Below are 24,375 nucleotides of genomic sequence, written 5' to 3'. Positions count from 1 at the left end.
GTCTGTGTGTTTTCCCCATTCCATACAAAACCTCTATCTAAAGCTAGAGGTTAAAATAGCCAGCGCTGGTCAATAGTGACATGTACACAGTAGCCACAGAAAGGCTCCCCGCCCAGCTCCCTAAATGGCACCAGTGTGCCAAGTTTATGTAACCAACCAATCTATAAACTCACACAACCGCCACAGTCGTCAGCGAAACCTCATCTCTAGATGTGACGTACCTCGCTCCGAAGGTTTATGTGCCGTGTCCAGATGGGCTTCCTGCCTCTCTTCAACCCCACAGAACTCAGATGTCTGCCTGGTAGCAACCTCACTCACTAGCTTCTGGCTACAACGTGAGTTGGATGACCTACATCTTGGGCCCTCTGGCTTGTGCCGATTCTGCCCCATAGCGCATTTATTTTTGTCGCACACCGGCTGTCATCTGTTGTGAAAGAAAAAAAAATCTTTTAGCTCTCTGTTTTGTTTTCAGGATAATTTTCCCGTCTGGAATTCAAATCTTGCCCCCCCCACACAATTGCTTTCCTCTGTTTATGACACTCATTTGAAAAGCAGCACACATCTCATCATTAAAACCGGCTAGAGCACAGGCTAAAGGTTGCCCTTCTCTCCCTTCCTGGGGCACTTGGAAACAAAGCATTGCCATAGCAACCACGACTGGTGCTCCCTAGATAAGGCGTGCGGGGAAGTCTCGGTGCTAGCAGAGGAGAAACTTTCTACTCCAGTGAACGCTGACTTCCTATCGCACCTCACCCAGCTCCACTGGTAGGTAAGTTCCTCAAACTTTTGCTGTCTTTTGTGTTCCTAGGAAAACCACCCCCCCAAAATCTGCCTTTGGGGCGATAGTAAAAAAAAGTCACAGATCAGCTACTTGGTCAGGTTCATTGAACAAACCACCCTTATTGGGGAAGAGATGAAACCTGACAGAGCTGTGAAGTGAGAAAAGAACTAGATGCATGCGTTTTAGACGCAATACATTATTCGAATGATATTTCAAAATTTTGCATCTCTGTTGTGCAGAGGTGTGCAGATTTTAGTCTGCTCATGTAGGGGCAAGATAAGCATAGCAGAAAATGGGCTGCAGTGCTTTGCATACTTACAAATTGTTGTTTATGCTGAATTCAGTCCCATTGAAGTCAGTCTGACTTATGCCCAGATTCATGCACATAGGAAAGCACTTATCTAAGCGTATTTCCTATTGACCTGTCTAGGATTTACTGTAGACTAAATGAGTTTAGGCTGCCGCAGTTACTATTGCTGTGTAAATCTGTTTAACCTTACTCATTTTATTTGTCTGCAACGAAATGCTGTTTGCTCCTAAAAGTATGACTTTGATCCACAACTGAATGAAACATGACGTATTCCGATTGGGATGGATTTATCCTGCAAACCTAAATTATTCTTGTGAAATCATGGGGTGTTTAGCATGCAAATAAATATATTTAGGAATGCTCCCTGAGTTTTAAATACATGGTTCTGAATCCATTTAAGGATTCCAGTTTAACCGGGGTGTGACTTGACACCCAATAGCACTTTAGATCATTTTAGTGTGTAAGCATTTTGTTGACATGTAGGAATACAGCAGATTTGTTCCTGATCTAGTAATGTTTTTTTCCTATACAGACCAATCTGATATATCCTGAGATTCCTGCAGATTTCTCTGCTGAATTTCTTCATATTGGTCTCACTTGAATTCCCATAGGGAAGTTTTCTGTTTAGAAGCTGCTTTAACTTTTTTTTTTAATTTATGATACTGCAAATAAACATCTGTCTTCAACCTCTTGCCAAAATTTGCACCTGCTCAAACAATGAAATGTTGTGCTTCTTTGTCAGTTCTCATTTTCTGACGGCTTATAAAGTTTAGAGGTTTTCCCCCCCAAAAAATAAGAGCTATCATGCTGTTCCTAAGGAAACTTCTGGCAAATTATATTGCTTGAGATCTACATACCACCCTGGTAACATGGCTGAAAGTCCAATTCCCTTAAGTCCACTCCCCCCCCCAAAAAAAATTAGTTAATATTTCTTTGTTCTTAATAAGCATCACCTGTTCCTCTCAGAGCAAACTATTGCCAAACAGAGGAGTCATACCCCAGTTTTAAACACATTGCATGGAAATAGGGTAACAAGGTCCATTGTGGCAACTAGTGGGGAAGGGGGTTAGGTTACCAGCTCCGGATCAGGAAACTTCTGGAGGTTTGGAGATGGAATCTGGGGAGGACAGATGCTGGGAGTGGATCCTTGCCTGGCTATGGGTGCAGAAGTCATGGGGAGCCATTGTGGGCTTAAAGTGGCTTCCAGGCACAGTTTCTGTTGGCACCAGGCTAAAGGTGGGTAGTGGGGATTGGGACTGCTATGGAAGGGAGATGGGATTCCCCCCATGGGTCCCCCCTCCCCAAGCCTCAAGGGAAATTGACAGAGATGGGGAGGAACCCCCAATTTCCAAGTATTATGGGCCCCACTAGGGCTTTGGGTGAGTAGTGAAACTCTGACACAAGCATTGGTAAGATTTCCTTATACCACTGTTGATTGTGAGATATGGCGATACCTTAAATGATTCAGATCTATATAGTTTTGAAGAGCAGAAACATTTCTGTCAGGTAGCAGTTGTAGGCAGACAGACATTGGTGAGAATGAGGTACTCTGGATCTTTAGGAAAAGGAATATGACTGGAGTGTATGAGAAAAGGACTATAAAGGGCACAAAAGTTAATAATCATACAAAAACATTAAAACTGTATTTATAACCCTGAAGGCTCAGGGTTGGTAACAACAATCATCATACGAACAATAAAATAACACAACCTAATCATGTAATAAGAGCCTCTTGTGGCGTAGAGTGGTAAGGCAGCAGACATGCAGTCTGAAAGCTCTGCCCATGAGGCTGGGAGCTTAATCCCAGCAGCCGGCTCAAGGTTGACTCAGCTTGCTGGGGGGGTAAACGATAATGACTGGAGAAGGCACTGGCAAACCACCCCATATTGGGTCTACCATGAAGGGCATCACCCCAAGGGTTAGACATGACCCAGTGCTTGCACAGGGGATACCTTTACCTTTTCCTTTAATCATGTAATAATCATAAACTTCTGGAGATTTTTCTTGCAGACAGAATAGCTTATATGTTTTAGAATGTATTTTCACAAACACTCAGTAGCAACCTGCTTTTACCTCCTATACACAGTCACTGCTGTCTAAGGACCACACTTTTTAAAAAGCTGAGAATCTCAGAAATCCAATTTCCATGGTGGTCGAAGGATAGGAATGCATGTTTCTGTCGATTTCCGTGAAGCCTTGCCTTTGGCTCACTTGTTGCTGAGCTGCCTTGGTGAGCACATAAAACTGCCTTATACTGAATCAGACCCTTGGTCTATCAGAGTCAGTATTTTTTCAAATCCCTGACAACATTTGGCACATAAAATGAGAGATGATAAAAGGGAAGCCGTTACTGATAGTATCTTGACACATGACTGTAATTCTGAGTATCCCGGTCTGCCCTTCTTCTGCTCCAGACGTCCTGCTGTGTCCCTTATCACTGATGACAACTCCAACATTAGCACAGCAGGCCACGGACTCTATAAAATATGCATAACAGCCACTTATGGTTCCCACCAGACATCAATAGCAGATTGGAGGTGTTTCCCCACAGGCATACACAAATCCATACAGGCATTACAAGAACCATATTTTTTTTCCGTATCAGCCCTTCAGGGCAAAGGGCTTTATAATCCTGAACTGAAACGGAGGAGTACAATCTGCCACCCAACAGGCAATAAATTCAGCATAACCGATGTGCCACGTGCGTCTCTGAAATATGGGTAACTGGCAGAACACATCCACATGCCCTCCCCCATAATATCTGTGAGCTGGTCAATATAATATCAGAAGGTTTGCTTGGAAGTCGAAAACAATGGAGAAGATCAATTTAAAAGCTCAAGTGAACTCATATCAGGTCCCAGCTTCCTCCCAGTGGTACCACTGAAACAGCAGGTGCTCAAATCGTTGAACTGACCTGTGGCCATGCTGTTGGAGTTGCCCTCCTCTCTGCCCACATCAAAGGGCTTCTATGGCTTTTTTATTCTTCAAGATATCACAATGATGCTTATCCATTAACTTGCATCATAATTATTATGGACATGGAAATGCAAACGGCTTCAAGAATTGGAGTGGGTTGGGTGACTTCACAGGTGACAGCCAATTAACACTATGTACCACCAGATTCTGGTACCTTGTTAATGCCTACCTAAAGAGTGAGAAAATTGGAAACATGGTGGCTTGGACACCAACATGCTTCCTCACTATCCAAGCCAACACCATCAAAATATACGTAAAAGGTAAAGGTATCCCCTGTGCAAGCACCGGGTCATGTCTGACACTTGGGGTGACGCCCTCCAGCGTTTTCATGGCAGACTCAATACGGGGTGGTTTGCCAGTGCCTTCCCCAGTCATTACCGTTTACCCCCCAGCAAGCAAGCTGGGTACTCATTTTACCGACCTCGGAAGGATGGAAGGCTGAGTCAACCTTGAGCCAGCTGCTGGGATTGAACTCCCAGACTCATGGGCAGACAGCTTCAGACTGCATGTCTGCTGCCTTACCACTTTGCACCACAAGAGGCTCATAAAATATACATATCTACTATTTTATCCTGTCCTTTCCTAAGGAGCTGTTAGAGAAGTAGATGTTCTCTCTTCTTCCATCACTATGTTTACAACAGCTCTATGAGGTAAGTTGGGCTGAGAGAGAATGACAGGCTCAAGGTGATGGTGATGGGAAGATTTTGAAAGAAAGAAACAGAAAGAAAGTAACTACACAGTAAGGATGTCAAGAAAATGTAAACAAACTGGTAACATACTAGGAGGGGCTCATTGTAATTGTAGTCCATGAGGCACACAAAGGATGGATTATGATGTCTCTACACTAATTCACAGAGCATGGGAAACAAGCAGGAGGAACTAGTAGTCCTAATAGAAAAGGGGGCTATGACCTAATAGGAATCACAGAAACTTGGTGGGATAACTCACTACTGGAATTCTAGAATCGAGGGGTACAATCTATTCAGAAGGGATAGACAAGGAAAGAAGGGGGGAGGTATAGCAATATATGTTAAGAATCTTTATACTTGTGAAGAAATACAGGTACCTAAGCATGAAAGTTCAGTTGAGTATATTTGTGTAAATTCTTAACTTGTCTTGCTGACAGCTTCATTTCCCAGAAAGTAGAGTGGGGAATCAGGGGCTCTGCTATTTTAGACTTGATTCTCATCAGTAGGGAAGAACTGGTAGATGAGTTGGAAGTAGTGGGCACACTTAGTAGTAGTGACCATGTGCTTTTGGAATTTTCAATTGTGGGAAAAAGAAAACCTTTACATAGTTGGACGTATCAACTGGACTTCAGGAAAGCTGATTTTAGTCGACTTAAAGGTATGTTGGGTAGAGTCCCGTGGTCAGTTTCTTAAAAATGGTAGTTTCTTAAAAGTGAAATACTGAAGGCTCAATCACAAACAATTCCCTTGAGAAGAAAAGATGGAAGGAGCCTAAGCTCAAGAAGTGGGCTAAACTGAATAAAATTAAGTTCAATTGTGACAAATGCAAAGTTCTGCATTTAGGTAGGAAAAACCAAATACACCAATATAGGATGGGGAAATCTTTTCTTGGCAGTAGTATGTGTGAAAAGAATCTAGGAGTCTTAGAATACCATACATTGAACATGAGTCAGCAGTGTAACTCGGTAGCTAAAAAGGCAAATGGGATTTTGGGTGGTATCAAACGGACTATGGTGTCCAGATCACGGGAGGTGATGGTACCACGTTAATCCACTCTGATTCGGCCTCACTTGGAGTATTGTGTTCAGTTTTGGGCACCCCATTTGAGGAGGAATGTAGACAAACTGGAGTGTATCCAGAGGAGGGCAACAAAGATAGTGAGGGGTTTGGAGACCAAGATGTATGAAAAAAGGTTGGGGGAGCTTGGTCTGTTTAGCCTGGAGAGGAGATGACTGAGAGGGGATCTGATGACCATCTTCAAGTATTTAAAAGGCTGTCATATAGAGCAGGGGTAGTCAACTTGTGGTCCTCCAGATGTTCATGGATTACAGTTCCCATGAGCCCCTGCCAGCAAACACTGGCAGGGTCTCATGGGAATTGTAGTCCATGGACATCTGGAGGACTACAGGTTGACTACCCCTGATATAGAAGATGGAGCAGAGTTGTTCTCTGTTGCCGCAGAAGGATGGACCAGAACCAATGGGATGAAATTAATTCAAAAGAAGTCTAAACATCAGGAAGAAGTTTCTGATAGAGCAATTTCTCAGTGGAACAGGCTTCCTCGGGAGATGTTGGTTCTCCATCCTTGGAATTTTTTACAACTCAATGATTCTATGATTCTATGATTCTATGACATCTGCAGATGCACAGTGCAGCCACTCCTGCTTTACTGTGCAGTTTCTTTCTTTCTGTTTGTTCTGTTCTGGGACCTCTCTCCCTTTTTTGTTTTTGAGTTTTTTGAGATTTTGACTTCAGCCTAGTTTAGTGCCCTGACCACTATTCTGACCTTCCAAAGGCCCGAAGTATAGGCCTGCATTGAATCTGACTGAATCATGTCAAGGTTCTAGTAGGCTATTTCCTATAAAGGGTTAACAATAAACTGTTGAAATCACATAAGATCCTGAATAATATTTAACACAAGGAAACTCAGAGCCCTTTGTTGTAAAACAGCCTGTGTTTGATCAACAGATATATCTCTTATTAAGCCATTAGCATTCATTCTTGTGTTAATTGTTTGCTAATAAAAGAATGGTTAAATCTACTCAAAGTACATACTACGGCTATAAAATCACATCAAGAGTTATAAAAAAGCCACACAAGCAGCTTGTGCAGACTTGCCTTTTTGTGGTATATAGAATGCTACTTATATAGAATACTAATTATTTCTTTACAAACCTTTGCAATCCTTATGAACATGTCTATGAATATGGCCAGTTACTTAAATATCACTTTATTTAAGCATATCAATCTATACTAGTTGGATCCAGCTAGCATTTTACTCCATCTCACTGAATCCTCTTCCATCCTTTTCCCATTCAGCTCACATAATCCTCTACATACACTTTTTTGGGTGGTCAGCTTTGGGGAGAGAGACAGAGATTCCTAATTGTTCTGTTGTTCAATCTGCTCTCTTCTGGCGTTAAGCTGGGCGGAAATGTGTTGAAAAGGGGCAAGACGTCTCCAATGAGTCAATGAGGACACAGAGAAGATTATTTGAAAAACACGAGGACGTTCCTAAGTATGCTAGCTACATATGTCCTCTGATGCCCCTTGTAGGACATTCTTTATATTATGTTCAATCATGCACACTACAGATCTTCCATATTCCAACAGAACTCCAGATCCAAAGAAATGGCTGTGGGTGCTGAGGAGTACTGTTTTCTTTCTTTCAGCGTCAGGTGATTCACCTAAGAGGGAGTAAGACTTTCCTATAGAATTGCCAAGGGTCAGACACAACTGAACGGACATCATCATCATCATCATCAATGAAACTGATGAGCTGTACGTTTAGAACAGATAAAATTAAGTCCTTTTTCACCCAAAGAGTAGTTACTACATGGAGTTCACTGCCACAGGAAGCAGCTACAAACATAGACAACTTCAAAAGGGAACTGGATATACATATGGAGCAGAGGCCCATCAATGGCTATTAGCCACAAGGTATAGATCAAAGGTAGTCAACCTGTGGTCCTCCAAATGTTCATGGACTACAATTCTCATGAGCCCCTGCCAGTTCATGGGAATTCATGGGAATTGTAGTCCATGAACATCCGGAGCACCACAGGTTGACTACCCCTAGCATAGATGAAACACTCTGTCTGGGGCAGTGATGCTCTGTATTCTTCATGCTTGGGAGGACACAGTGGGAGGGCTTCTGGAGTTCTCGCCCCACAGGTGTCACCTGGGTTTGACCACCATGTGACACAGAGGGTTGGACGGGATGAGCCATTGGCCTGATCCAAATGGCTTCTTTTATATACTTATGTTCATAATACTTTATTATTAGTGGACTGAGTTTATCTTATTAGGCCACAGTGTCTATTGTCCTGTTGCAGAAGATCTCTAGCTATTCAAAAGAGTGACCAAACAGCATTTCTGCTCTACCCCCTTTCAACCAATAGATATATGCAGAATTTGCTTTAGGGATTAATTTTAAAATAATGGGGCATGGGGGGCAGGGCTTTAGTGCCTTTACTAGTTGCACACCAAGCAGGTATTTCTTTTTGCTCATGAAAAAGATATATTTTTGTGGGAAAAGGTATATTGTCATGGTGGGGATTCTGTGGGGAGGGCTTATGCCACTATCGTTGGGTGTTATTAATGTTGTGTATTTAACTGTGGTTGGGGTTTTATTGTACTAGGATTTTTAGCATATAATCCACAAGAGCTGGCTCGCTGAGACCACTGGGGGAGAGAGAGAGAGAGAGAGAGAGAGAGAGAGAGAGAGAGAGAGAGAGAGAGAGAGGCAATATTAAAACTCAACATATAGGGTTACCTTTTCAGGGTTGGGAGATTTTAAGGGTAGTGCCCGGGGAGGGATGGGGTTAGTGGATGGGAGGGACCGTCCACTATATGGGGTATAATGCCACAGAGCCCCTCCTCCAAGGCAGCCATTTTCTCCAGGATCTCCAAGTGCTGCCTGGAGCTTAGCAAACCTACTGACACATAAAAGTAAACCAACAATCCCCGGGTTGCAAAACACAAAAAACGAGGATGAAATCTTTTATGGGAGAGAAGCCTAGCATGACTGGGTAAAGATCGTGCATCATTTTGTCTCTTAACAGCTTCCAAGGCCACTATTCCACTCCCTGCAGAGATGTCAACTGAATATGTGCAGACATCGCGTGAGATCTCTGAAGACAGACTGGAGGGGCGAGACAATCGCTGCGGCCACTTAAGCCAGCCGTATGCAGGTGATGTCAGCACCTGCTGTTGGAGAAGGGCCTCCTTTACATCCTTAAGTGCAGGCCAAAGCCTCCCTACCCCTCCCTCTCCCTCCCCCCAGCAGAACAACTGCTTCTCCTGAAACCCGATAGACTCTGCCTTCTGGTGACGCATCTGACGCCAGATGGAGAGGCAACGGGTGGGGCTGACAGAGTTGTTTTTTTTTCTGCTGGGCTCAGCATATTAATATTAGCCAAACCTCTAGAGAAAAATTAATTAAAGAAGAGGAAGAAGAAAGGGATGAAAAATCATGGGCTTCCCGTCTTTTTTCTCCTTTAATAAGCCCTTACACATGTTCCACAAAAGCTTTCTATACACTATTTTAAATCACAGTGCTGCCCAGGGAGTTCTGCTGCCTTTCCCCCCTCTTTTGTCAGCTCCTGAACTGACATTTAAAAACATTTCCATGGAGACTCACAGTTTGCTAGGAGATGTTTATATTTTGACTGAAATGCCTGTTGGCTATATTATATGCACCTCTCTCGTAGTTCAGACGTGCAGCTTCATGTGTCATATTGTACCTCAGCTGTGGCTTGCAGCTTCATACAGTTTATTTCACCTCAGCTATGATTCTTCATGCAGAGCTGAGATAGTCATCATCGGTCCAGTGGTGAAATTCCCACAATCTGATAGGTGGCCTGCAGGGCCGGATTTACATGAAAAGGGGCCCTAGGCTATTCCACTTATGTGGCCCTTTCACCTCCCATTTTTAAGTTCGTAAATTACATGAGACATAATAAAATACATCACTACTGTGATATATATATCAATATGTTAAATGAAACATGTTGTGATTGGTACTAACCTTTATAAAAAATGCGGAATATAGGCTCCTCTTGATCTTGAGGACCTAGGCTGAAGCCTAGTCAGCCTATAGGAAAATCTGGCCCTAGTGGCCTGTATTTCAAATTTATCAAGGTTTCCTGTTCTGTATTGTGAATGAAACAAAATTGACTAGCAGGTGGCGACTGTTCCAGTGAAGACGTGACTCCGTTGTTTGGTGAACAAACTGGCCGCAGCAGTTTTATTAACAGTACAACCCCTCCCCCAACATGGGGTCGGCACACATGAACCGTGGCGCTTGAGCTCCACTCCTCACTCCCAGGTGGGAGGATGAGACACTCTCCGCCATGGAATCACTGTGGGAGGTGACAGAAAGGGACCTAATGGGTGTCCGCCTCCATTGGCATCTCCCAGCCGCCTGGCCCCAGGCCCCTGGCCTCCCAGCCAGGCAGGCTGCGCCCGGTTACCAGCCAGTCTCTTATTGGGACCCCCAACCTCAGGGAGTCCCGTGCGCAGACAGGCCTCACTGCCAACAGGCTCCCTACCTAGCATCCCCCCGCAGCTGTGACAAATGTAAACCATAAAAAACAAGGGAGGGTGGGAGGGTGGCTGTCCTGGCCAGCGCTGGACGCAGAGAGGGCGGGCGAATGCGCAGCCGGCCTATTTAAAGGCCAGCGCCCTGCCCCCCAACGCACCACGCTCCAGCATGTGATGTCATCGGGTCACCCCCGTGTCATCAATTACGGCTGTGGTTCAGCCAGGGCTGCTATTTATTCTGGGGGGAAATGGTTGTGAGATTTCTCAAGAAATGAGAAATGAGGGAAGTACAAACCAATCTCCAAGACTGACCTTTATGTGCATTTTTCTGAAATGACCATGCTTTTTTCTATAAAAGCAGATGATCTTTCTGAACAGCTACTTAAAAGCTGTGAACTCAAAAAGATACCAAGAAAGGGGACAGTTCTTCAAGTCTCTCCAAAAAGTGACCTGGAACAAAAAAAACCAAAAAGAAAAGACACACCGGCAATCCATACCCCACCACCTATACCAGGTTAGTAAAACTAATAATATCATGAAATGCAAAATAAGATGCCATAGACGTCCTGGAGGGACGGACCAGAACCAGTGAGATGAAATTAATTCCAAATAAATTCTGTCTAAACAGGAAGAAGTTCCTGACAGAGCGGTTTCTCAGTAGAACAGGCTTCCTCGGGAGGTGGTGGGTTCTCCATCTTTGGAAATCTTTAAACAGAGGCTGAATAGCCATCAGATGGAGAGGCTGATTCTGTGAAGGCTTAAGGGGGTGGCAGGTTACAGTGGATGAGCGATAGGGTTGTGAGTGTCCTGCATAGTGCAGAGGGTTGGACTAGATGACCCAGGAGGTCCCTTCCAACTCTATTATTCTATTATTCTATTATTCCAGCACAGAGTTTAGTGATTCTGTATACAACTTTATCCCATCCTACCACTTAAGACCACAGAGTGGCATCCATTTCCCCCCACCCCCCATGCCACACAGGTACTGAGGAAAGAGCTTAGTTTTGGGGCAAGATTTTTAGTGATATCTGCCTTAGCTCATGCTGATGAAAACGTCTCAACATTTCACAAAGACTGACTCCCATTTATTATTATATGTTGACAGGCATTCTCTCAGATCATTTAATCAGAAGGTGTGACATCTCTGAGAAACTGCCAAAAAGTCACAGCAGCCCAGCACTCCAAAAATTGGACCAAGAACAGAAAAAACCCAGACGAAAAAATACACCTGCAATCAATACACCACCACGACTTTCTGGTAAGGGGAATATAAAAGAAAATGGTACAAAAAATTAAAATACCCTAGGTTAGCTTGCAAACAAGGACATATCTCATAAATTCTGTTTATAATATTTATGTGGATCTTTATGGTATGTGCATTCGGGGTTACACATCTTCATAACTGCTAGTTTCTCATTCAGTTTCTCGCAGAACTGTTTCAACTAATTGGTTTATTTTTAGCATGCAGTTCTATGGCGATGTGTGTCTCCCCCCCCCCCCACTTCCCATCCTTCTGTCCAACAAAGAAAGGTATGATTCACTAATTAAAGGGGGAGGGGAAGAGTGATTGTATAATCCTAAGTGGTGTTAATACGCTTTCAAGCCCATTTAAATCAATAGGCTTAGAAAGGTTTTTAACTCTTCTTTAGGGCCGCCCTGTAATTCCCTTATAAACTTATGAATGTCAGCATCGGGCAGCATACAGAGAACTAACTCATTGATCGGGCTTTTGAAAGCCATCTGTTGCTGAGAAAGAGCTCAAGTCAAAGACTTTGAATCTAGATTCAAGTGGGTCGCCGTGTTGGTCTGAAGCAACAAAAAAAAATCAGAGTCCAGTGACACTTCTAAGAGCAACAAAGATTTATGCAAGGCGTGAGCTTTCGAGTGCTTGCACTCGAAAGTTCATGCCTTGAATAAATCTTTGTTGGTCTTAAAGGTGCTGCTGGACTTTGAAACTAGGTATTGAATACAAAGAGCCCGACCATCTACCATACATTCTGCACCATACAGTTTTAAATTCTTCTTGTTTCAGTGATTTGGCTAAAAGACTCTATCTGGTGTCACACCTTGAAACAAACAAGCCATTTGTGAGGAAATGACTTGAAGTTTCACTACTTAAGTGTAAATAGACATGCTCACTTAACCAGAAGCAGAAATGTGCTGAAAATATTGTAAGGTCTTACTTCCAGGTTTGCAGAGGAAGTATTACAGTAAAATGTTGGACCTGATGGCAAATTACCACTTAGGGATTGAAATAATAGTAAAGGATATGAAAGCAATATAAGGTGTCAATTTATGATGGTAAGAGCAGAGACGAGGTCTAATACCAAATGTCTGGAGACTTCATCCTGTGAGAAGAAAAATATTGACTTGGCAGGCAGGAGGAGGCCAGTCTTGGCAGAAATCTCTCTCTATACTGTTTTAATCGAACACTATAAACTGTCCCAAGCCCACTATCCTATGTCCTCCCCCAGAGGTCTTGGTTAGGATTTTTAAGTTGTTTTAATTTGCCGCATTGTATTGTGCAGTGTATAATGTTTTTAGGGGAATTTTATTGGGGCTTTCATACGTTGTAACCTGCCACAAGCCGTTCTTTGGCTTAAATTTGGCCACAGCATTTATTACATAACAAACCTCCCACCAGAGGGTTGGCACAGCATTGGAAAGAGCCAATACTAAGCAGCCCGCAGGCTGCCCCATTTAATCCACATTGTAAAGGAACACGTCATGATACCTGCTGGGAATACGTGATGCCTCTACTTGGATTGCTAAAATGGGAGACAAACCCGTAAAGAGAGTCAAAGGGAGCAAACCTCCTTGGCTTACACCTTTGAGTTGTTTGGTCATTATCGAGCAGTCCTTCCCACCCCACTGGGTATTGAAATTGCTCGTTACCACCCCTTAAAAGGGGCCCCTACCCTTGTGGGGGGTCCGATCGCACACTGGCTCCCCACGAAATTGGCTCATTTCCATGCACATACCCCGCTGTGATGAATAAACAAGCAAAATAACAACAACAAATACGAATAGGGAGGGTCGGTCACTTGCCCAGCGGCCCAGCAGAGAGGTGGGAAAGCCTCAGACAGCATCTCAAACAGATGATCCTGGCCCTGCCCCCTGCGTGCCCCAGGAGCCAATCCGATCTGCGTCTTCTCCTGCCCACCCTCCGCCAGCCAAACATTGGCCCTGGTGAGTCCCCGCCGCTCATTGGTTGAACAGGATCTGGTACACCAAAACCTCAGTCACAATATGTGTCAAAATGTGTACAAAACTGGTTGCCATGTCAGAACAGGGAGGTCATGGTGGCTGACTGAAATGGGACTTTTATGCTTCTTTGGCTAATGGCTGTGGAGTAAATTAATTCTGCAAAATGCTGGGCCAAATAAAATCTCAGTTTTGCATTCCTCCACCTAAGAAGTTTCCACATGGCTGTTTGCTGCAAATAAAAAAAAAAAAATCAAAGTGTCTTTCAGTCTATTATTTATCATTGGTTTGGCTGTTATGTGCAATCCTACCCAAATGGGCACATTTAATGACTTTGTTCGTATTTGCTTGGTAGTTCATAATTCCTCCTGACAGCTGCCCATGACATAGGAAGCAGGCAAAATCTCACAGTGCAAACCAATGTTAGTTATTTCAGTTGTTACGTTGCTTAATTGATAAATCCTTGAATACCATGGTCTGCCCACTTTCCCTCCTAAAGAGATGAAAATGGCAGACTATACCAAGCTATAGGATCCATTTTAGGAATTTTTGACCCAGTCATAATTTAAATTATATATAGTACCTCCTCCACACTTGCAGGACGTGTCTCTTGGAATGCATACATTCCCTGAGTTGTAGAGTGACATTTCACATTACTTTGTGTGACAACACCCCACATCTGTACCCTACATATTCATCTAAGGTGGCCCATCTGGCCACAATTAGAATCATAGAATCACAGAATCATAGAGTTGGAAGGGGCCATACAGGCCATCTAGTCCAACCCCCTGCTCTACGCAGGATCAGCCCTAAGCATCCTAAAGCATCCAAGAAAAGTGTGCATCCAACCTTTGCTTGAAGACTGCCAGTGAGGGGGAGCTCACCACCTCCTTAGGCAGCCTATTCCACTGCTGAACTACTCTGACTGTGAATGTTTTTTTCCTGATATCTAGCCTATATCGTTGTACTTGTAGTTTAAACCCTTTACTGATTTTAACATTTTGCATTTTAAAATCTACACAATAAAGAGGCATAGAGTCCAGCAGTGTGGTCACAGTTCTCCCTACGTTTCTTTTCCTTTTCAGGTTCCCTGACCATTTTCAAAATATGTCCAGGTGTTTCTTGTGTGTGATAATTCTCTCCTTGTTGTAGTGCTGGTGACTGCAAATCCTGTAAATGTTTAGACACAGATTCCATAGCCAGGGCCAAAGCTAACGCAGTATCAAAGGTTAAAGCAGACTCTGACAACAGTCTCCTCTGTATTTTTTCATCATTTACTCCACAGCCTAACTGATCCCTTAACATCTGTGTCAATGTTACACCATAATTGCAGTTCTGAGACAGCTTCCTCAATTCAGCAACGGACTCCCTTATAGATTCCCCAGGTTTTCTGGATCGTGAATTAAATTTAAAATGTTCTACTGTCTCACTAGGAGCCAGATTAAAGTGGTTCTTCAGCAGGGCTACCAACTCTGCAAAGGTTTTATCACTGGGCTTTTCAGGTAGCAAGGGATTTCTCATTAAACTATATGTCCAAGGTCCCACGCAGCTGAGAAGAATAGGTTAGTCTCAGCAGCAGCATCATTTGCAGTAAAAAAACTCCCCCATGTTCAGCCTGGTGGGGAGAATAATATTCAGAAAAAGGGTGGCGCCAATGCAATAGATCTAACAATGATCTCGATGTTAGAGATCTCAATATTGGAGGGGATCCTCCAATGGATTAGTGGGAGAGCTGCCCCGTCCTCAACCATATGCCTGGCGGAAGAGCTCCATCTTACAGGCCCTGCGGAAAGCTGGTAGATCCCGCAGGGCTCTTAGCTCTTCTGGGAGCTCATTCCACCAGGACTGAAAACGCCCTGGCCTGGGTTGAGGCCAGGCGAACACCCCATGGGCCCGGGACAACCAGTAAATTCATACCCGCAGAGCGGAGTGCTCTGCGGGGGGGGGGGGGCATAAGCAACCAAGCGGTCCTGCAGGTAGATATCCCGCAGGCCGCGTATACCCTTAGAGGTCAATACCAATACCTTGAATCTGACTCGGAAACAGACTGGTAACCAGTGCAGATGACAAAGCATCGGCTGAATGTGGGCCCTCCGGCCCTCTTTGCTCTCAGACACCTCAGTGCCTGGAGCTAGCGGCAAGTGAGAAGGCCCTGGGCAAAGGGTCGTGGTGGAGGGCTAGCTAATGAGGGCCTCCTGGCCTGCTGACTGACTGCTAAGGAGCTCTGTCTCGGCCCTGCTAACGAGCTGGCCAGCCCCCACCCACCCCACTTGATACGGCTGCGAGCCAGTTTGGTGTAGTGGTTAGGAGTGCGGACTTCTAATCCGGCATGCCGGGTTCGATTCTGCACTCCCCCACATGCAGCCAGCTGGGTGACCTTGGACTCGCCACGGCACTGATAAAACTGTTCTGACCGAGCAGTGATATCAGGGCTCTCTCAGCCTCACCCACCCCACAGGGTGTCTGTTGTGGGGAGAGGAATGGGAAGGCGACTGTAAGCCGCTTTGAGCCTCCTTCAGGTAGGGAAAAATGGCATATAAGAACCAACTCTTCTTCTTAAGCTGCCTGGCCTGGGTAGGGGACCCTTTCAGGGCCCGTTCTTAGGACCGGGCTTTGAAGCTAATAGGAGCTATAAAACAGAGCCTCGAGGCCTGTGGTTAAAACATTATCAACATCTCATTGACCTCCCTCCTGTATTGCACTCCTACCCTGGACTCTGGATTCTGCACCCATGCGCAGAATTTTTAGAACTGATTTTAGAATTGTTAAACTGCGATTTTAATGTACTGTTGAACATATGTTGTTCACTGGCCCGAGTCTGCTCAAGGGGAGATAAATCTAAAGAAATAAAATAAATAAAAATAAATAAAATAAAAATCTTTCGCTCACCAGACACACTGAGTGCTGGCTGCTTGTTGATTGTGAAGCAAATAAGTTCCTTCACAGTTCAGTGTGAATCCAGACAGCCCATTTCAGCTGGCCCTTTTTCCAGCTGATGTGACTGTGAAAGGGCTCTCATTGATGAACTTCCCCCTGGAAGGAATGCAGAACTGAACAAAGCCATCCTGTTTCCCTTGCACCATTCCCAGACTTTATGAAACACTTCATTATCTGAAAGATTTTTCATAGCAAAAAAAGAGAGGAGGAAAATGACCAGGGAAAGGCCTAGTTGAGTAAACAGAACCCGACCAGCTAAAAGCCCACTGACAGGAAACAGTTGGAGGCTGATTTATTATCCAGACTTGTTGGGCCTCAGACTGTGATGTCTCCCACCCTGTTTACATACCTTGAACAGCCTTTCACAAATGAGGAAAATAAGTGTACTGTGCAGTTCTGAGGTGTGTATGTTTAAAGGGAAGTTAGTTGAAACCACAATAATTATTTGGGGCTTTTAAACATGTGTATAGTGGTAGGTTCCTTTATACTTAACAGTATCAGTGAGGTGATAGTTCGAGGGCTTGTCCCGGCATTAATTAGTTCGACAATAAGACTTATTGTTATACACACTCTGTTCTTGTTTTTTCTTCTTCTTCATGCTGAATTATTGCAAGCCATTCCGCATTCTGTTAAGTCATCCTCTGAAGACCCAGAAATATTACATGGTGGCACCTGTGGGCACCTTGATCAAACTGAATACCACTCCAGTGTAGGCATGTCAGAATTTTTAGTATCTGTATCATATACCACCTTCAGAATATCTCATGAGGAAGAGTACTATTAATTTCATTACAGATAGGGGACACGCTTCGATATTTGACTAGGGGGAGTGTACATCTTCTAACTTGAGAACTGCTGAGTCATACCAAAGGCACATCTGACCCAGGAGCACCTAGCCACAGTGATCCACATGATGGTCACCTCCAAATTTGACTTCTGTAACTCGCTTTACATGGGCCTACCTTTGTGCCTGACCCGGATACTGCAACTGGGACAAAATGCGGCAGCTAGGGTTCTTACTAGGACACCTTGGAAAGCCTACGTCCCACTGGTGCTGAATTGCCAGTTGAATTCTGGATCTGGTTCAAGGTATTGTTTATGACCTTTAAGGCCATATGCAGCCTGGGTCCAGCATATCTGAGGGACTGCCTCACTTCCTATTCCTCCCCAACAGAGAGCTCTTTGCTCTTCTAACCCCAATAGATTGATTGTTCCCAGCCTCAAGCCCCTACCTAATGGAATGAACTCCCAGAAGAGTTGAGGGCCCTGATGGAACTGACTCAGTTCTGTAGGGCCTGCAAGACAGACTTCTTCTACCAGGTGTCTGGTTGAGACCAGAATAGTGACACATTCCATCTTGCCCCCCCCAAAAAACCTTGAAACCAAAACCTTGAAAATAGATTTATCTATCTATCTATCTATCTATCTATCTATCTATCTATCTATCTATCTATCTATCTATCTATCTATCTATCTATCAAAACCATGAAATCTGGACACCACATGCCTTAATTATTATATTGCTGCTATTACATTTTGTATTATGTTGCTGTTGGGTGATTTTATGGGTGGTTTTAATGTACTTTTAAATGTATTGTATTCCTGAATGCTGTGAGCTGCCACCAACCAGCGACTCAGGGTGTGGCAGCATGGAAGTCCAAAGAATACATAAATAAAAATAGAATCTACCACCACACACTGATCCTCATCAAACCAGCAGTTAAGGACTCTGAAGGCCATGGTATTAAGCATGCTGAACTATTGGGTACATTGTGATTTCTGCCACCAGAGAAATATCTGGTTAGGCACAGTGCAACCCTTAATCCAAACTCAGAAAAGCTTAATTGTACAAGCTATATATTTCAAAGATACATATCAGAATATTATTTCTAGTATGAAATGAAGAGTGGGAAAGGAGCAACATTTTCATGATTGATTATCCATGACATACAGTGTTATTAATGCTGGTTCTTAAAAAAAAAAAAAAAAGTTCATCACAAGTCACAGCTAACCATGAGAAAGTAAGAAAGATCCCCAAAATCTCATGGAAAATTTACTTCTGGCTTGCAAATGCATAGATTGCAATTTTTCGGGCTCTGCGACAAACCAGACGATATTTACGAGAATAACTGCACACACCTTCTGTGTTGGAGGCGGGAGGTCAAAGCAGGACAGAGGAGGACAGAGGTTTCCACATGGTTTGGAACTAGTTTGTCCTCTAAAACACCAGGCCTTTGCTCTCCAAGGATGCTAAAACCCCAAGTGCTGGGGAGGAAATCCACAAGCAAGAAGCCCTTCAATACTGAATGTGGCGTGCACACACATGCACACTGAATGACTAGGATGCATCCTCATCTGAAAAGAAATTCAGTCCTAAATAGGCAAAGGTGGGGAGGCAAGGAGGACTCTAGATGTGTACTCACAAATGGAGAAATGAAGCGATTCCTTGCCAAGTGTCAAATATGTTTAGGCATTCACGGGTTTTCTTTAACCAAACGAGATCTAAAATTATTTGGCTTAAGATGGATGTTGTAGGCATGTATTCACAGAAACAACACACATTCTCAGGCTGAGGGAAAGGTGGTCCGCAGCAGTGCAGAAGCACAAAGGTTCATTCTATGGGTAGAGTTTGAAAATGCCCTTTAATTTTCAAATATTTAGGGGACTCCAGTTCACCAAGTGTTTAAATTGCGTTATTTGGCTTCTCCACACACACACACACACCCCGCCCCTGCTCTGAATACAGCATGCTAGCACAATGTGCTTTTCTTCAGTAACACTATGACATAGTTGAGTAATGAAAACGTGGCTCGGCTATGAAAGCAGAGAGGGAAATTCTGCTTCAGCAGGGTGATGGAGTCCCTTTCTCCACCGTTTATTAGACCTCAGCACAGTAGGGCGCAAAAGCAAATGGCAACAGGACAGGCTGCAGAGTCCACAGAGTTAAAAACTGCCTGGGAAGAGAAAAACAGAAGAGCAAAAGCAAACCTTTGTCCCTGAGGTGACAGAGTTGGTTTTACTTATGGGGAAGCTTTTGAGATAGGGGGATAATATGCATAGCCCGAAAATTTGTACAGTCACTTCTGTTCCTTTGAATTCGGTCAATTCATTCTGCAACTTTATTGATATAGCCACCTTGGAGGCAGAAGACAAGTTGAAGTCACGTGGCCATCTCTTCTGGTGAAACTTCAATCTTCCACCTTCCCATGTAGCCCTCCAGCTTAAGTAGAGTCTGGAGATCTATTACAGGATGTTTTAAGTTGCTTTAAAAGCATCTGGATTGGACAGGGGGATTTCCTATCTGGTCATGAGACTGAAGTAGTGGAAGTTAATTCTTTCCCAACACCAAACTCAACTCCCTCCTCCCTCAAATTGATATTAGCCCATGGTAACTTTTACTCTTTTTCTTTAGAAGGTCTGATAGCAGTTGGAGGTAGAGTTGCCAATTTCCAGGTGGTGGCTGGAGTTCTAGGGTTGCAGCTGATTTCCACATACATCACCTGCCCATTCTTCTTGGCCACCAGGGTGGCCATACTTTGAAGCAAGAGTTATATCTGTATTAACACCCCACCCCCTTCCTCCTCTTTTTGATTTTAGGTGTCAAACTGCTTAAAGACGGTGAGCAGGCGGTGATCGTGGAAGACGAAGAAAAGGATGCTGAATCTTCACCTTTCTAGCTTTGTGTCACATTGTCAAGCCTTTCTGTAAATAATTCTGTGTAATTAAGAGGTAGTGTGATTTTTTTTAAAACAGCTTGTTTTCTTTTAAATGAAAGAAACAACCCAAACTGTTGACATACATGCCATGTATTGCTGCTGAGGCATTTTTAATTAGACAATTTGGGGGGGGGGAGTTATATATATGTATCATTTGGTTCTTAAAGCATCAAATGCTCAAAGCTCATATTGTAGCTTCCATAGGTTGGATCCTGCAAATCCATTCTGCCAGACTAAGTGTTTTCCTCTGACACGAGATCCCCAAACATCTTTGATTGGTAGAGTCTGCCTGCTGGGTCTCTAACCCAGGTTTTAAGATGGTGGATGGTGGCTAAAGCTAATGCAAGGAGAGGCAATCTCTAGTGCAGGGGTAATCAAACTGTGGCCGTCCAGATGTCTATGGCCTACAATTCCCATGAGCTCCTGCCAGCAAACACTGGGAATTGTAGTCCATGGACATCTGGAGGGCCGCAGTTTGACTACCCCTGCTCTATTGGCACAAGGGATGTTCTTCTTGCAAGGAGTCCTACTGAGCACGGTCACAACAGTGGGTGACTATTAGCAATCTATAAGCCAATCTGTCCCTCAGTCAGGTTTGAGTTTTAGATTAAAAAAAACAAACACAGATTTTGCCATCCGTTAGGAATCATTCTGTGATAAGGTAAAAGTGAACCTGTCGATTCTTTTATAATTATGACTCAACACGAGGTTGTGGGTTTGAGTTTTCTTTACAAACACACAATAACTGCCAGTTCATATTCCTCTATATACTTTCCGCCCGTGCTCCCCTGCCCTTCAGAGTGAATCTTGTTCTTTAAAAATGCTTCCATGTGCAACCTGGATAACTGATCTCCTAGAACAATGAAAAAGACTTGACTGTGAGCTTATGACTCGAGACATTTGAATATTAATTACGGGATCTGACTCAAACATTCCAATCCACAAAAATATAGACTGGCCTCATCCATAAGCCATAAATCCACTTCCCTCAGACCTCCCTCCCACCCCTGGACTTTCAGATACCAACTTGCTTCACTATTTCCCCAGGTTTCTTTCAGTAGCACACAGTCTTTCCCATCACCAGGATGTGTGGCAAAATTTATTTCATTGAAACTGACATTCACTCACAGATGTGGCCGTTTTAACGGTATTCTATTGCTACCGTTTCATCCCCTTGTATGCCTTAAACTGGGGCTCATTTGCATCCACTGTCAGATTTTTGTGTTTTGCTTGTATCATAAGCCTTTTTGTTTCTGGGAATTAATTCTAGGATGTTCTAGTTATTGCATCATGCTCACTTGGAGTGCAGAACCGTGTGAAAACCCAGTTCAGGTTCAGCTTTCACAAGTCAAATATTTACTTTCAAATATCAGTTGCCAACCTGAGATCTATGGGATCTAATATGGTTTCTACCTCTTCAACGAAAGGGTTGTACCTTTATCTCAGGGGAGAAGGCTGCTGGGTTAGTTGAAACGAGGCGACACCATTTAATAACTGCTGTTATTGCAAAGTGAAACAAGCCCACCGTGGTTACTCCGAGTATTTCATTTATAGCCAAGCACATGTTCATTAACTTCATTTGTACGAGCGAATTGGTTGCGTTTTCCTCGTTATCGAATGTGGATTTAATGTGGCACTCGGAATTAGGTTTTGATGAGCACAATCCATCTTGGAAACTTTTAAATTACGAACTGCATTGCCATCTGTAAAGAACTGTCTAGAAGCAAAGATGCTGTAGCTGGCCTAATGCTGTAGGCTACGTAATAGAATAAGGAGATGGTGAATGGTTTGGGAAGGCTTTTTTTTTTAATCGTAACTTTAAAACTTCTTTTGCATTTTCTTTTCCAGTTTATGTTTCAGGCCCCTTTCAAAATATTCATTTATTTTCTTGGCATAGGTCTGATCTTTCACTACCACGACACATTAGAGAGAAACGGTATTATAATGTTGACAGTTTTGGCCTAGGATCTAGATCAGGGGTAGTCAAACTGCGGCCCTCCAAATGTCCATGGACTACAATTCCCATGAGCCCCTGCCAACAAATGATGGCAGGGGCTCATAGGAATTGTAGTCCATGGACATCTGGTTATGAGAAGAGAGCACCATGTATGTTTCCCAGAAAGGGAGGATAAACACTTAGACACTACCACTATTGTGTTCCATGTGGCATGTTCTGTCTTATTTCCCAGCATTGCCTTCAAGCATGCTTAGCTGAAGCGTGTATATATAATGGGAGCAAGTAGGACGACATACATAGGAGCATCAAAAAAGCCCAACTGAATTAGGCTAAAGCTCCATCTAGGGCAGGGTATCTCAACAGGGGTTTTGTGAAACCCTTGGATTTCTTGAAAGCCCAGGAAAGGTTTCGCCAATTGGGTGGAAGTTAATTAATTTTTAAGATATTTTAATTAAATAAAAATTCAGGTGGTATGACCATATACGGTTATGTCCCTCCTCTCCCAAAATGGCCAACAGTGGGCCTAGAGGGGGTGGAAAGGGAAGGGGCTCCAGTTATAGAAATCCTTGCTGGCTGAGACTCGTTGCATATGGTCGCAACTGAAACCCAGAGAGTTAACTACTTTTATTTTAACTTAATTGAATTTTGGGTTGGCAGGGGCAATGGAGCAGCGAATGACTGCCCAGCCTTGTTCCTGTAGTACACTGCTGGGCCATTTCTGGGGTTGGGGAGTAGGGTGGTAGTGACATAATGTGATGTCACATACAGTGGGAGTGTCTAAGCTATGTTACTTCTGGTGACATGTGACTTCTGGGGGCATGGCAGGAAGGTGTAGCCTGCTGATATCACTTCTGAGCTTCCTTGAAGCTTGAAGAATATTTCAGGGGTTTCTCAACAGTAAAAAGGTTGAGAAAGACTGATCTAGAATAACCTCCTGCTTTCAGCCATTCCATCTGTCATTCCATTGACTATATACTATCTGGGCAGTATCCTCCATATGCTCTGATTCACATAGGGCATAGGTACCCATGGGGACTAGGAGGATTCTCACAGCAATGACAGCTGCCTGCAATGCGGAATCACTGTATGAATATGGACAGCCTACATAATTTCAAAGGGGATAGTGTTTAGATTTGAAAACAAAAACTCAGTGAATAAATCAGCATCAAGGTGAGTGCAATCTTAACTTTTTTCCTTAGATTTTTCTATATTTTAGACCTGAATTACCACTGGGAGGTATTGTTAGTTCTGCAATGCAGAGACTGACTTCCATGCTAAAGTGTCTAATGCCACATCCAATTCTGGAATGGGATTTAAAGCTATATCATGGTAGGAATATCTGTATGCCTGGTCGATTTATTACCTTAGGATGGAAGCCAGGCAGTGGATTCTGGAACTGTGATTATAAAGGTAAAGGTATCCCCTGTGCAAGCACCGAGTCACGTCTGACCCTTGGGGTGATGCCCTCTAGCGTTTTCATGGCAGACTCAATACGGGGTGGTTTGCCAGTGCCTTCCCCAGTCATTACCGTTTACCTCCCCCCCCCCAGCAAGCTGGGTACTCATTTTACCGACCTCGGTAGGATGGAAGGCTGAGTCAACCTTGAGCCGGCTCCCAGCCTCATGGGCAGAGCTTCAGATAGCATGTCGCTGCCTTACCACTCTGCGCCACAAGAGGCTCTCTAATTATACAGGGCAACAAAAACCAAGATGAAGGGAATGGATGGGGGGTTCTATGATTTGAAATGCTACCAAAAAATCTCTTTGGATTTTTTAAAAAAACATTTATACTAGAAATGGCATATATGTTTTAATTTTAACTTTGCAATGGTAATTACTAGCTGGATTCCAAACTTATTGATGAGATTTTCAGAATTTGAGAAAGGGACTTGATCATGTGGGTTTCTAAAGACCCAGTTTATGAAGTGTACTAATGCTACTGTGTAGTTTCTATCTCAAACGATCTATTCTAAATCATTAATGGCGTTTGTTTACAGAGCTTCTACCAATTAGTTTTGCCTTGTCAATGAATAGTCTCCAGCCAACCTCGCAATTTTCCCGTCTTTCCTTGCTCATTTTCTGCACTTATTATGGCTTCTGTGGTACAAGGAGGCAATTTCAAAGAGGACACCAGAAATGCTGATAGAAAATTATACAGTAATAGTCTTTGCATTATGGCTGGAATTCCAGTGAGCAAAATAGTTAATCCAGTGGAGTTCCACAAAAAATTGCATGTACTATACAATAAATGTCTTGAATTTA

General features: G+C 43.5%; 1 protein-coding gene across 4 annotated transcripts; it reads left to right on the top strand.

Moving 5' to 3' along the window:
* Positions 1-275: 275 nt before the first annotated feature.
* On the top strand, positions 276-24,375 carry PPP1R17 (protein phosphatase 1 regulatory subunit 17). 4 transcript variants are annotated; one of them, XM_077303445.1, is made up of 6 exons: positions 276-765; positions 7,429-7,537; positions 8,821-8,949; positions 10,662-10,814; positions 11,406-11,558; positions 20,039-24,375. In XM_077303445.1, the coding sequence occupies exons 2-6, from the start codon at positions 7,522-7,524 to the stop codon at positions 20,116-20,118; spliced, it is 531 nt and encodes a 176-aa protein (XP_077159560.1). In that variant the 5' UTR covers positions 276-765; positions 7,429-7,521; the 3' UTR covers positions 20,119-24,375. The 4 variants fall into 4 exon arrangements, with proteins under 4 accessions (XP_077159560.1, XP_077159559.1, XP_077159562.1 ...); XM_077303444.1 differs by having other exon boundaries at positions 276-769; XM_077303447.1 differs by lacking the exon at positions 7,429-7,537 and having other exon boundaries at positions 277-765.

The sequence above is a fragment of the Paroedura picta genome, chromosome 11 (assembly GCF_049243985.1).
Source record: "Paroedura picta isolate Pp20150507F chromosome 11, Ppicta_v3.0, whole genome shotgun sequence".
NCBI classification, from domain to species: Eukaryota; Metazoa; Chordata; class Lepidosauria; order Squamata; family Gekkonidae; genus Paroedura; species Paroedura picta.
Note: the sequence above shows the minus strand (reverse complement) of the source record. Positions and strands in the feature narration are given on the sequence as shown.